This window comes from Colius striatus, chromosome 14, assembly GCF_028858725.1.
Source record: "Colius striatus isolate bColStr4 chromosome 14, bColStr4.1.hap1, whole genome shotgun sequence".
NCBI lineage: Eukaryota > Metazoa > Chordata > Aves > Coliiformes > Coliidae > Colius > Colius striatus.
The window spans coordinates 2,095,429-2,109,684 of NC_084772.1; the positions used below are offsets into that span (position 1 = coordinate 2,095,429).

The following is a 14,256-nucleotide window of genomic DNA, read 5'->3' on the forward strand; positions in this document are numbered from 1 at the left end:
ATCAGTGCTCCTCACCAGTTCCTAGGTGTCAGGAAGCAGCTGAAGCAAAGGTTTGCTGCGGGTGCAGAGCGGCGTGTGTTGGGTACCCGGGTTATCTGTCCTTCACTGCTCTATCTGCCCTTAGTGCTGCGTCAGAAGCACATACCACAACACCAGCTGGATGCACACAACCCCCCCACCAGCTTCCCTGGGGAGGGGGGTGGAGATATCCCCCTGTTTGGGATCCCCTCAGGGCCTTGAATGGGGTCAGCGTTGAAGGGCCGTCTGTGCTGGGGGATGGACTTGTGCAGAGTCCTTTTCCTGCTGAAGGATGCTGAACTGGCTCTTGAGCAATCAGCCAGGCAGCGTGTCTGTGGGGGAGAAGGATGAGCTGCCAGGATGTGATATAAGGCCCAGGGCAGGGAGCACAAGGGGCAGGCAGGGCAGTGGCAGGTGGAGGAGCAGAGAGTGGCCCGGCCATGGTAAGTGGATGAGAACCAGATGAGATGTGGTGGGATCTCTCAGGAGTGGTGCAGCCAGCAAGGAGCAGAGTGAGGAAGAAACCCTCCTTGTCTGGAGGTCTGGGGGTCTCAGCTGCTCAGGGCTGGGTGGAGGGCTATGTGATGTGGAAGGGTATGTGATGTGGAGGGGGTACATGATGTGGAGGGGGTACATGATGTGGAGGGGTATGTGACATGGAGAGGGTATGTGACATAGATGGGGTACATAATGTGGAGGGGTATGTGACAGAGGGGGTATGTGACATGGAGTGGTTACATGATGTGGAGGGGTATGTGATGTGGAGGAGTATATGACATAGAGGGGGTATGTGACATGGAGAGGGTATGTGACATAGAGGAGGTACATGATGTGGAGGGGTATGTGACAGAGGGGGTATGTGACATAGAAGGAGTATGTGACATGGAGGAGGTACATAATGTGGAGGGGGTATGTGATATGCTGCCAGACCAGATTGGGTCTTTTACCACTGGTTTTGCCCCTCTTGCACCCCTCTCAGTGCACCTGCAGGGCACAGGGGTGGCAAAGCATGGCCCTGGCTGACTCTATCCGCCTCTCTGACAAGGACACTGGTAATGGCACCATGCCATTAATTTCCCTAAGGAAATCCATTATGTGTATCAATGGGGCAGATGGACCTAATGAGTGGCATTCATTTGAGCTGTGCTAAAGGCTTTGGTATTTTCTAATCCCATTTGCTCCTTGTTATGGTTATGGGTTACCAGAAAAGTGAAGAGCTCTTTGCATCTCTTAACTCTTTGAATGTGCTGTAGAGGGAAGAGGGAAACTCCTTTCCTCTTTGGGGAGCCTGGACTGGTACCTCAGCTGTGCAGGTGCCACTCAAAGTGCCTGTTCTTACTGAAACGTGGTATGATTGCTGTCAGGACACCCCTGCAGGTCTGAGGTCTGGTTTCTCCCAGCCTCCTAAATCCAGGACAGTGTTTAACCCTTGTGTTGGCCTGTGAGGGGGAGGCATTGCTGATCTGTCCCTTTGGGATAGGAAATGACTTTGTGCCATTCAGCCCAGAGTTTTCAGAGGAGATGCAGTCCAGAAATTCCTGCACCTGTGCTTGGGGGTGCAAATGCCTCCAGCAGATATGATCTTGTGCTAAAAGCCCCAGTTACCCAGAGCTTGCTTGTTTTTACAGGAAAAGACTGTGAGGTGTTTGCTGCTGGTCTCTGCCCTCTGCCTGCCTGGCTGTGAAGGCAACAAGAGTGAGTCTCTTCCACTCCCTTCCCCTCTCCCTGCTGGTTCCCTGATCTTAAAGAGACCTTTAAGGTCATCAAGTCCAACTGTAATGCTCACTTCAAGCATTTTTAGAAGCCTCCAGATTAACCACTCTAAATGCTGCTCTACAAAAGCCTTCCCTGATGCATTGTTGCACTGGGAACCTCAGATAAACTGCACTGACTGTAGGAAATACATTTGAGGGGGAGAAACTAACATTAAATATGCCATTAGCTGCACAACTGAAGGCTTTTGGGATCCCCACATGACAAAAGCTGACAAAACCAGACACCTCTCCCCACCAGATCTTTCCTTCTGGATTGAATACAGCTAAATTCTTTAGTGGAATGAGTCATAAATATGTTGTCAACTAAAGGAGCATAGAACAGTTCATTAGGATTATTAAATAGGACTGTCTGTGCTGGAACCAAAGCTCCCACTGCACTGTTCTCCTGCCTCAACAGCAGCAAAGGAATCCAAAGGTACAATGTTTATTTTTGAGGCCAAAGTTGCAAAGATTTACTGAAAGGCACCAAAACTCCTGTGCAAGGGTGTGTCATTGTTAAAGGCTCTTTGTGCTGGAGAAAGGTGAGGAAAGAGGTCAAACCCTCACCCAATCTGTGTCCAGGTTCCTCATCTGCTGAGGGGACATGGCAGAGCAGGGCTCAGAGAGGCAGGAACTGGGATGCCAGAGCTGCCAAAATAGGCAGAAATCTCAGGCTCCAGAGCTCTGATCCAAGTTACAGCTGCTGAGGAGGCTTCCCAGGCTCATCCCTCCAGCCAAGATAAGGGACAGTTTCTGCTTTGGATGTGGGACATGAGGAAAGGCTGATCCCTGGGGGTGTTGAGCCTGGGGAAGAGAAGCCTGAGCTCAGGGGCACCTCAGCAATGCTGAGAAATGCCTCAAGGGTGGGTGTCAGGAGGATGGGGATGGGCTTTGCTCTGTGGTGCCCAGGGACAGCACAAGGGGTGATGGGCACAGGCTGGAACACAAACAGCTCCACTTAAACACAAGGAGCAAGTCCTTTGGTGCTGAGGTGAGGGAGCCCTGGCCCAGGCTGCCCAGGGAGGGTGTGGAGGCTCCTCCTCAGGAGGTTTCCAAACCCCCTTGGACATGTTCCTGTGCCCCCTGAGCCAGGGGAAGCTGCTTGAGCAGGGGCTGCAGCAGCTCTGCAGGGCCCTGCCAGCCCCCACCATGCTGGGATTGTATGATCCTATGTGTCTGTTCTATCTCTAAGCTAGTGCAGGGCTTCATGCCATGGGGCAAGTTTCCTCTCTTACCTCTCCTGAGGGAGAGATTCTGGCTGTGGTTCAGCTCAGTCCCCTCTGTGCTGCAGGTGAGCTGCAGAGCCCACACAGCCCGATGCAATGGTTTGCCCCTCGCCTCCAGAGGAACCCAGAGTCCTGCCTGCCAAACCCCTGCCAGCACCAGGGCCACTGCCAGCTGGTGGAGGACAGACCAGTCTGCAGCTGCAAACCAGGCTTCACAGGGGCATTCTGCCAAGGTAGGGCTGGGGATGTTGGTGAGCCCTCCCCAGCGTGTCCAGGGGCAGCAGAGGGGAGGGTGATGGGCACCATGTACTGCTGTTACTGCTCCTCTCTAGTGCAGGCTTCAGGAGCCCATCCCAGCTCCTGCTTCAGGTGCATCCCCTACCACTACTGTGTCCTGACTACACCTTGGTACAAGAGCTAGTCACAGGCTGTTTCTTTCCTCCCCCAAAAGTCTTATCTGCTGTAAGAAGGAAGCCTTGGCTGTTGAGAAGCTGTGCCAGGGCAGCAGGGCATGCTGTGGAGCAGTTGTCTCACAGCCTCAACATAACCACACACACTTCAGCACAGTGACAGTGAAGGCTCCTTCCAGACACTGCCCATGTGAAAGAGAGGATTGCTGTCCCTGCCTGGTGGCCTTGGCAGACTGCAGGGATTCTGCAGCCCTCAAAAGGGGCCATGCCCATGACTTCTGTCTTGAGGACTTGCCTGAGGAGACACAGCTTGAGGACTGTGTCTGTTCAGAGTAGCAGCAGCCATGGACTCGTGCAGGTCTTGGGCAACCAGTGACAGACCCACATTAACTTCTGCAAGTTCCCAAAGGTTTGCCTTTTGCCCAGTGTCTCTAAGAGCCTCCAGCAGGGCTGGCCTGAGGGTCTTGTTGAGCTCAGTGGGACTGTGCCATCCCATAGCTGACCTAGGGCTCCTTCAGGCTTCTTCCTTATTGCTATTGCAGATGGCTTTTTCCCCCAGATGTGGTTCTGAAGTTGGCCTGTGAGGAAGAGCACATGAAGATGATGGTGAGGAAGGAGGTGTTTGAACTCTTGAAAATCCCCCTGGAGCTTGTCCACTTGAAGAACCAGGCATGCAAGGTCTCAGAAAGGGAAGAAGAGGGTGAGCTGTTCTTTGCAGCCACTCTCACAGGTGAAAACCACACTGCCTGTGGGTCAATAATCCAGGTGAGAACCCAGCAGAGCCTCTCTGCATAGCTCCAAAGCTGGAAGAGGAGCAGACACACTGAGAAGGGACAGCAAGGGGAAGCCCCAGAGGTTATTTCTTTTATGTCTGAGTGATGTAAAGTTCTCCTTCCTCTTGGAAGGCTTCCCTGGGGGTTGTCAGAAAGCTCTTCTTTCCCCACCAAACCCCTGCTGCCAGCACATCTTGTCTAATTCAGCAGAGCATGGAAGTCCCAGCGTGCTCTTCATTAGCTAACAGCTTTCTGGCAGCTTCTGCTGAGCTCTGCAGCCCTTGGTCCCTCACTTGCTGTATGGGTCAAGGAGTGTGCAGAGGAACTGGTGCTGCAGCTCTGCATTGCACAGAAGGGTCCTCACCTGTGATAACTCTGCTGACTCCTGCCTGCCCCAGTGACGGTTGGCAGCAGCCCCTGGACACAGGGCTTGAGCAGACATCCAGGAAGCCTTGCACCATCTGAGCTGGACCTTGGAGCTCAAAGCAATGTGTATGGGCTTGATTTCCATGTCTTTGCAGCAAAACAGCTCCCATGTGTCATACTCCAACGCTCTGGAGTCGGAGCAGGGGGCACCCCGGGGCATCATCTCCCGCCGGCCACGGCTGCTCGTGCGCTTCTCCTGCATCTACGCCTACGAGCAGGTGGTGAAGCTGCCCTTTGCCCTCACTCCTGTCGACAAGTGAGTGGTCCCTCCTCACCCTCCTGCTGCTCTGAGAGCTTGGAGCTTGCAGAAATAGAGATGTGGTCTGCAAAAGGCCCTGGGGAGGTCACTAGAGAGTTCTGGGAGCAAAGCCATGGCGGGGAGGGGGTCTCCTTTTCTCTTCCCAATGTGGGTTTTCAATGCAAGGTTTGGGCCTGGGACAGAGGGCCATGCACAGTCTTCTCCTAGCCTCACTGCCTGAAACCAACTAAGCAAAACACAAAGGGAGGGAGCTGGAGGATGCCCTTGGTAGGTCCTTGTGGAGGTGCAGGTCAGGAGCCCTGGGTTGCCCTTCTCATAGCCCTCGTTGGCCTCAGTGGTCAGCAGGAGCTCCTAGAGCTCTTTGCCTCTGTCAGCAACGGGGTCTGGCTCTCACAGGGTTCCCCTGGGAGCAGAGGCACGTCCACAATCAGCATGCTGCTGGCCTGACATGCTGCAGCCTTCCTGCCTTCTCCTGATCTCTCCTCCCCTCTTCTCAGGCTGGTGCAGTTTGTGGTCAGAGAAGGCCATTTCAACGTCAGCATGGGGCTGTACAAGACCCCCTCCTACCTCCAGCCCTACCAGCTCCCGAGCACAGATGTGCACATCACAGACACACTCTATGTCCTGCTGAAGATAGAAGGACAGCACCAGCTCAAGTACTTCTTGCTGACCATTGAGGACTGCTGGGCCACCCCAAGCAGGGATCCCTACCAGCCTGTGAGGCACCAGCTCATTGAGAAGGGGTGAGTGGGGTGCCCCTGGCCCCTCTGATCTCCCTGCAGGGCCTCAGCCCTTTGCTGGCTGCTGAGGGAGCAATGAGCAATGCCAGCCTCATTGCTCACAGGGGGGAACTGTGGTGGACACTGTCATCTAGTAGATGGAAGAGCCCCACAGATGATCTCCTGACCACTCTGAGATAGTCCCCCCACTCCTGAGCCTGCCTTGGTGCCAATAGTGCTGCCTTCCCTCCTGCTTTGCTCCTGGCCAGGTGGGGAGGCAGCAGGCAAGGAGGGGAGAGGGGAGACCTTGCTGGGATGTGCAGGGAGGTCTCTGCTGAAGAGCTGCAGCCAAACTAAAGCCAGTAACGTGGATATATGGGAAACAGAACCCACAACCAAGTTCACTTTACCTCTGCAGAGTAGCTGTGGCCCCACAGAGCAGGACAGGAGCCAGCTCAAGGGCAGCCTCAGTCAGTTTGCAGATAACATGAAGCTCAGCAAGAGTGTGGGTGTGCTTGAGGGCAGGAAGGCTCTGCAGAGGGCTCTGGGCAGGCTGAAGCCTTGGGCTGAGGGCAATAGGATGAGGCTGAAGAAGGCTCAGGGCCAGGTCTTGCTCTTGAGCCTCACCAAGCCCAGGCAGCTCCAGGCTGGGGCAGAGGGGCTGGAAACTGCTGCAGGGAAAGGGCCTGGGGGGGTTGGTGCCAGCGACTGAACAGGAGCCAGCAGCGTGCCCAGGGGGGCAAGGAGGCCAAGGGCAGCCTGGCTGGGATCAGCACTGGGGGGGCAGCAGGAGCAGGGCAGTGCCTGTGCCCCTGTGCTGGGCCCTGGGGAGGCTGCAGCTCCAGGGCTGTGTCAGTGCTGGGCCCCTCACTCACTGCCACAGGGACACTGAGGGGCTGCAGCTCCAGGGCTGTGTCAGTGCTGGGCCCCTCACTCACTGCCACAGGGACACTGAGGGGCTGCAGCTCCAGGGCTGTGTCAGTGCTGGGCCCCTCACTCACTGCCACAGGGACACTGAGGGGCTGCAGCTCCAGGGCTGTGTCAGTGCTGGGCCCCTCACTCACTGCCACAGGGACACTGAGGGGCTGCAGCTCCAGGGCTGTGCTCAGTGCTGGGCCCCTCACTCACTGCCACAGGGACACTGAGGGGCTGCAGCTCCAGGGCTGTGTCAGTGCTGGGCCCCTCACTCCAAGAAAGACACTGAGGCATTGACAGGCTTTTCCCTGAGAGGGGTGTGAGCCCCTGTGCCAGGCTGCCCAGGGAGCTGGGGCAGTGCCCAGCCCTGGAGGGATCCCAAAGCCCTGGAGCTGAGGTGCTGAGGGCTGTGGGTCAGTGCTGGGCTGGGCAGGGGGAGGGAAGGGCTGGGACTGCAGCAGCTTCAGAGGCTTTGCCAGCCCAAACAATTCCCTGATTCTATGATTCCTGTGCTGGTGGCAGCTCCTCCCCAGGCTGGGCACAACACTGGGTGCCAATAGAGACATCACTGGCATTCCCACATAAACAGGGGGCTGCAGCTGTCCCTGTGTCCCTGGGATGTTCCCCCTCATGTGCTGACTCAGCCACCATGTCCCAGGTGTCCCCATGACGACTCAGTGATGTACCTGAATGCCATTGGAGAGAGCTCTGCTGCCAAGTTCAGCTTCCAGATGTTTCGCTTCGTTGGGTACCCCGAGGTGTTCCTGCACTGCCGAGTCCGGCTCTGCCTGCCTGGCAGCCCTGAGCCCTGCACCAAGGTGAGCTCCTGCCTCCTCATCCACACTGTGCCCTGGCCAAGCAGCAGCCACAGCCCCCTCCTCTGGCTTTGCTCCTCACACTGTGCCCTGGCCAAGCAGCAGCCACAGCCCCCTCCTCTGGCTTTGCTCCTCACACTGTGCCCTGGCCAGGCAGGAGCCACAGCCCCCTCCTCTGGCTTTGCTCCTCATCCACACTGTGCCCTGGCCAAGCAGCAGCCACAGCCCCCTCCTCTGGCTTTGCTCCTCATCCACACTGTGCCCTGGCCAAGCAGCAGCCACAGCCCCCTCCTCTGGCTTTGCTCCTCATCCACACTGTGCCCTGGCCAGGCAGGAGCCACAGCCCCCTCCTCTGGCTTTGCTCCTCATCCACACTGTGCCCTGGCCAAGCAGCAGCCACAGCCCCCTCCCCTGGCTTTGCTCCTCACACTGTGCCCTGGCCAAGCAGCAGCCACAGCCCCCTCCTCTGGCTTTGCCCCTCATCCACACTGTGCCCTGGCCAAGCAGCAGCCACAGCCCCCTCCTCTGGCTTTGCTCCTCATCCACACTGTGCCCTGGCCAAGCAGCAGCCACAGCCCCCTCCTCTGGCTTTGCCTCCTCACACTGTGCCCTGGCCAAGCAGCAGCCACAGCCCCCTCCTCTGGCTTTGCTCCTCATCCACACTGTGCCCTGGCCAAGCAGCAGCCACAGCCCCCTCCTCTGGCTTTGCTCCTCACACTGTGCCCTGGCCAAGCAGCAGCCACAGCCCCCTCCTCTGGCTTTGCTCCTCATCCACACTGTGCCCTGGCCAAGCAGCAGCCACAGCCCCCTCCCCTGGCTTTGCTCCTCATCCACACCATGCCCTGGCCAAGCAGCAGCCACAGCCCCCTCCTCTGGCTTTGCTCCTCACACTGTGCCCTGGCCAAGCAGCAGCCACAGCCCCCTCCTCTGGCTTTGCTCCTCATCCACACTGTGCCCTGGCCAGGCAGGAGCCACAGCCCCCTCCTCTGGCTTTGCTCCTCATCCACACTGTGCCCTGGCCAAGCAGCAGCCACAGCCCCCTCCTCTGGCTTTGCTCCTCACACTGTGCCCTGGCCAAGCAGCAGCCACAGCCCCCTCCTCTGGCTTTGCTTCTCATCCACACTGTGCCCTGGCCAAGCAGGAGCCACAGCCCCCTCCCCTGGCTTTGCTCCTCATCCACACCATGCCCTGGCCAAGCAGCAGCCACAGCCCACTCCCCTGGCTTTGCTCCTCATCCACACTGTGCCCTGGCCAAGCAGCAGCCACAGCCCACTCCCCTGGCTTTGCTCCTCATCCACACTGTGCCCTGGCCAAGCAGCAGCCACAGCCCCCTCCTCTGGCTTTGCTCCTCATCCACACTGTGCCCTGGCCAAGCAGCAGCCACAGCCCCCTCCTCTGGCTTTGCTCCTCATCCACACTGTGCCCTGGCCAGGCAGGAGCCACAGCCCCCTCCTCTGGCTTTGCTCCTCATCCACACTGTGCCCTGGCCAAGCAGCAGCCACAGCCCCCTCCTCTGGCTTTGCTCCTCATCCACACTGTGCCCTGGCCAAGCAGCAGCCACAGCCCACTCCCCTGGCTTTGCTCCTCACACTGTGCCCTGGCCAAGCAGCAGCCACAGCCCCCTCCTCTGGCTTTGCTCCTCATCCACACTGTGCCCTGGCCAAGCAGCAGCCACAGCCCCCTCCTCTGGCTTTGCTCCTCACACTGTGCCCTGGCCAAGCAGCAGCCACAGCCCCCTCCTCTGGCTTTGCTCCTCATCCACACTGTGCCCTGGCCAAGCAGCAGCCACAGCCCCCTCCTCTGGCTTTGCTCCTCATCCACACTGTGCCCTGGCCAAGCAGCAGCCACAGCCCCCTCCCCTGGCTTTGCTCCTCATCCACACTGTGCCCTGGCCAAGCAGCAGCCACAGCCCCCTCCTCTGGCTTTGCTCCTCACACTGTGCCCTGGCCAGGCAGCAGCCACAGCCCACTCCCCTGGCTTTGCTCCTCACACTGTGCCCTGGCCAAGCAGCAGCCACAGCCCCCTCCTCTGGCTTTGCTCCTCATCCACACTGTGCCCTGGCCAAGCAGCAGCCACAGCCCCCTCCTCTGGCTTTGCTCCTCACACTGTGCCCTGGCCAGGCAGCAGCCACAGCCCCCTCCTCTGGCTTTGCTCCTCACACTGTGCCCTGGCCAAGCAGCAGCCACAGCCCCCTCCTCTGGCTTTGCTCCTCACACTGTGCCCTGGCCAAGCAGCAGCCACAGCCCCCTCCTCTGGCTTTGCTCCTCATCCACACTGTGCCCTGGCCAGGCAGGAGCCACAGCCCCCTCCTCTGGCTTTGCTCCTCATCCACACTGTGCCCTGGCCAAGCAGCAGCCACAGCCCCCTCCTCTGGCTTTGCTCCTCATCCACACTGTGCCCTGGCCAAGCAGCAGCCACAGCCCCCTCCTCTGGCTTTGCTTCTCATCCACACCGTGCCCTGGCCAAGCAGCAGCCACAGCCCACTCCCCTGGCTTTGCTCCTCATCCACACTGTGCCCTGGCCAAGCAGCAGCCACAGCCCCCTCCCCTGGCTTTGCTCCTCATCCACACTGTGCCCTGGCCAAGCAGCAGCCACAGCCCCCTCCTCTGGCTTTGCTCCTCATCCACACTGTGCCCTGGCCAAGCAGCAGCCACAGCCCCCTCCTCTGGCTTTGCTCCTCATCCACACTGTGCCCTGGCCAAGCAGCAGCCACAGCCCCCTCCTCTGGCTTTGCTCCTCACACTGTGCCCTGGCCAAGCAGCAGCCACAGCCCACTCCCCTGGCTTTGCTCCTCATCCACACTGTGCCCTGGCCAAGCAGCAGCCACAGCCCCCTCCTCTGGCTTTGCTTCTCATCCACACTGTGCCCTGGCCAAGCAGCAGCCACAGCCCCCTCCTCTGGCTTTGCCCCTCATCCACACTGTGCCCTGGCCAAGCAGCAGCCACAGCCCCCTCCTCTGGCTTTGCTCCTCACACTGTGCCCTGGCCAAGCAGCAGCCACAGCCCCCTCCTCTGGCTTTGCTCCTCATCCACACTGTGCCCTGGCCAGGCAGGAGCCACAGCCCCCTCCTCTGGCTTTGCTCCTCATCCACACCGTGCCCTGGCCAAGCAGCAGCCACAGCCCCCTCCTCTGGCTTTGCTCCTCATCCACACTGTGCCCTGGCCAAGCAGCAGCCACAGCCCCCTCCTCTGGCTTTGCTTCTCATCCACACTGTGCCCTGGCCAAGCAGCAGCCACAGCCCCCTCCTCTGGCTTTGCTCCTCATCCACACTGTGCCCTGGCCAAGCAGCAGCCACAGCCCCCTCCCCTGGCTTTGCTCCTCACACTGTGCCCTGGCCAAGCAGCAGCCACAGCCCCCTCCCCTGGCTTTGCTCCTCACACTGTGCCCTGGCCAAGCAGCAGCCACAGCCCCCTCCTCTGGCTTTGCTCCTCATCCACACTGTGCCCTGGCCAAGCAGCAGCCACAGCCCCCTCCTCTGGCTTTGCTCCTCATCCACACTGTGCCCTGGCCAAGCAGCAGCCACAGCCCCCTCCTCTGGCTTTGCTCCTCATCCACACTGTGCCCTGGCCAAGCAGCAGCCACAGCCCCCTCCTCTGGCTTTGCCTCCTCACACTGTGCCCTGGCCAAGCAGCAGCCACAGCCCCCTCCTCTGGCTTTGCTCCTCACACTGTGCCCTGGCCAAGCAGCAGCCACAGCCCCCTCCTCTGGCTTTGCTCCTCATCCACACTGTGCCCTGGCCAAGCAGCAGCCACAGCCCCCTCCTCTGGCTTTGCCCCTCATCCACACTGTGCCCTGGCCAAGCAGCAGCCACAGCCCCCTCCTCTGGCTTTGCTCCTCATCCACACTGTGCCCTGGCCAAGCAGCAGCCACAGCCCCCTCCTCTGGCTTTGCTCCTCATCCACACTGTGCCCTGGCCAAGCAGCAGCCACAGCCCCCTCCTCTGGCTTTGCTCCTCACACTGTGCCCTGGCCAAGCAGCAGCCACAGCCCCCTCCTCTGGCTTTGCTCCTCATCCACACCATGCCCTGGCCAAGCAGCAGCCACAGCCCCCTCCCCTGGCTTTGCTCCTCACACTGTGCCCTGGCCAAGCAGCAGCCACAGCCCCCTCCTCTGGCTTTGCTCCTCATCCACACTGTGCCCTGGCCAGGCAGGAGCCACAGCCCCCTCCTCTGGCTTTGCTCCTCATCCACACTGTGCCCTGGCCAAGCAGCAGCCACAGCCCCCTCCTCTGGCTTTGCTTCTCATCCACACTGTGCCCTGGCCAAGCAGCAGCCACAGCCCCCTCCCCTGGCTTTGCTTCTCATCCACACTGTGCCCTGGCCAAGCAGGAGCCACAGCCCCCTCCCCTGGCTTTGCTCCTCACACTGTGCCCTGGCCAAGCAGCAGCCACAGCCCCCTCCCCTGGCTTTGCTCCTCATCCACACTGTGCCCTGGCCAGGCAGGAGCCACAGCCCCCTCCCCTGGCTTTGCTCCTCACACTGTGCCCTGGCCAAGCAGCAGCCACAGCCCCCTCCTCTGGCTTTGCTCCTCATCCACACTGTGCCCTGGCCAAGCAGCAGCCACAGCCCCCTCCTCTGGCTTTGCTCCTCATCCACACTGTGCCCTGGCCAGGCAGGAGCCACAGCCCCCTCCTCTGGCTTTGCCTCCTCATCCACACTGTGCCCTGGCCAAGCAGCAGCCACAGCCCCCTCCCCTGGCTTTGCTCCTCATCCACACCGTGCCCTGGCCAAGCAGCAGCCACAGCCCACTCCTCTGGCTTTGCTCCTCACACTGTGCCCTGGCCAAGCAGCAGCCACAGCCCCCTCCTCTGGCTTTGCTCCTCATCCACACTGTGCCCTGGCCAAGCAGCAGCCACAGCCCCCTCCTCTGGCTTTGCTCCTCACACTGTGCCCTGGCCAAGCAGCAGCCACAGCCCCCTCCTCTGGCTTTGCTCCTCATCCACACTGTGCCCTGGCCAAGCAGCAGCCACAGCCCCCTCCTCTGGCTTTGCTCCTCACACTGTGCCCTGGCCAAGCAGCAGCCACAGCCCCCTCCTCTGGCTTTGCTCCTCATCCACACTGTGCCCTGGCCAAGCAGCAGCCACAGCCCCCTCCTCTGGCTTTGCTCCTCATCCACACTGTGCCCTGGCCAAGCAGCAGCCACAGCCCCCTCTTCTGGCTTTGCTCCTCACACTGTGCCCTGGCCAAGCAGCAGCCACAGCCCCCTCCTCTGGCTTTGCTCCTCATCCACACTGTGCCCTGGCCAAGCAGCAGCCACAGCCCCCTCCTCTGGCTTTGCTCCTCATCCACACTGTGCCCTGGCCAAGCAGCAGCCACAGCCCCCTCCTCTGGCTTTGCTTCTCATCCACACCGTGCCCTGGCCAGGCAGCAGCCACAGCCCCCTCCTCTGGCTTTGCTTCTCATCCACACCGTGCCCTGGCCAAGCAGCAGCCACAGCCCCCTCCTCTGGCTTTGCTTCTCATCCACACCGTGCCCTGGCCAGGCAGCAGCCACAGCCCCCTCCTCTGGCTTTGCTCCTCACACTGTGCCCTGGCCAAGCAGCAGCCACAGCCCCCTCCCCTGGCTTTGCTCTTTGAAAGAGCTCTGCCCTGGTTTTGGATGCTTCAGCACAATAAACACCTCCCAGCAGCAGGAGCTCACCTCCACCCAGAGCCCTGAACTAAAGGCACATGAGCTTGAAGTCACCAGAGCCATCCTGCCCCTCTTCCCTCTGCCTGCTGGGTCCTTGCAGGAGCAGAGGCTTGTGCCAGAAGGTGGACAGGAGCAGGTGAAGGTCCTTCAGGAGCGAGCTCCTCTCATGCTCTGGGGTCTTTGCTCCCAGGCTGCAGTCCCACCTGAGCCTCTGCCAAAGAAGGACCAGCAGCACAGCTCTTGTGCTCTGAGCTGGCTTCTCCCCTGGCCTCTGATGCCACCACCCTGCCCTGGCCTTTGTTGACAGCAATGCCCCAGGCACCGGAGGCGCAGGCGGGCGCTGGCAGACGACTACAATAAGATTGTCTCCATCCACCTCCTGACTGCTCCTTCCTTGGGAGCAGAGACCCACCACTCTGGGACCGACCCACAGGACCTGGGGGGTAGGTATGGCCCTCCAGGGAGGGCAGGAGCAGCTCTCAGAGTCATAGAATCGTTTCCTTTGGAGAAGCCCTTTAAGATCACCAAGTCCAACTGCTAAGCTAACACAGAGCAAGAGTTTGCTGTGGCTTAGAGCAATATGGAATCATTTGGGTTGGAAAAGACCTTTCAGATTCTTGCAGCTGTCTAGGCAATGTCAGGTTATTCACAAAGGGCTGCTGCAATCCCTGCCCTGAAGTGTGGGATCCTGCAGGTGCTGTGGCTGTGCAGAGCAGGGAGCTCTGCTCTGCATGAGCAGCACCACAGCAGGCATGGCTCAGGCTGAGCAGGGCAGCTAGCTGGGAAGGGAGCCACATGCCAAATGGCTACCAGGTCAGCACCCCAGGTGAGGAAGGCTGAGTTTCTACATCCCCCCAGCAAGACAAGGCTGCTTCAGAGCAGCCAGCTCAGCCCAGGGGATCTGAGGAGGTCCAGGGGCAGGGCTGGGGGCAAGCCCATGGCTCAGAGCAGGCAGCAATGCTGAGCCAAACAGAGCCCCAGAGCAGCTGGCAGCACCAGGTGAGGCCAGTTAGGGTGACCAAGTCCTGTTAGTGCCCTCAGGACCCCAAAGTATCCAGCAGTTCTTACCCTTCTCCTCCCCTCAACGTGCCCTCAGACAGGAGATGCTGTGCCAGGGCTCCTGATGTGTAACCAACCTTTCTCCTTTCCTGCAGGCCCCAGCCCCTGGCTCCCTGGGGGCCTCATCGTGCTGTGTGTGCTGGGGGTGCTGGCTGCAGCTGTGGCTGCCAGGCACCAGGTGCTGTAGGAAAGGGCTGTTTCCAAATAAAGGTGGCTGTAGCAGAGAGGCCCTGGCTTGTGTGTGCATGGGGAG

The 14,256-nt window shown here is 59.8% G+C and overlaps 1 protein-coding gene across 1 annotated transcript; it reads left to right on the forward strand.

Moving 5' to 3' along the window:
- The first annotated feature begins 813 nt into the window (after nt 1-813).
- On the forward strand, nt 814-14,190 carry LOC104552691 (uromodulin-like). The gene is made up of 9 exons (XM_062007830.1): nt 814-822; nt 1,647-1,713; nt 3,064-3,231; nt 3,968-4,173; nt 4,703-4,863; nt 5,364-5,609; nt 7,159-7,318; nt 13,252-13,387; nt 14,099-14,190. The coding sequence occupies exons 1-9, from the start codon at nt 814-816 to the stop codon at nt 14,188-14,190; spliced, it is 1,245 nt and encodes a 414-aa protein (XP_061863814.1).
- Nucleotides 14,191-14,256: the final 66 nt, after the last annotated feature.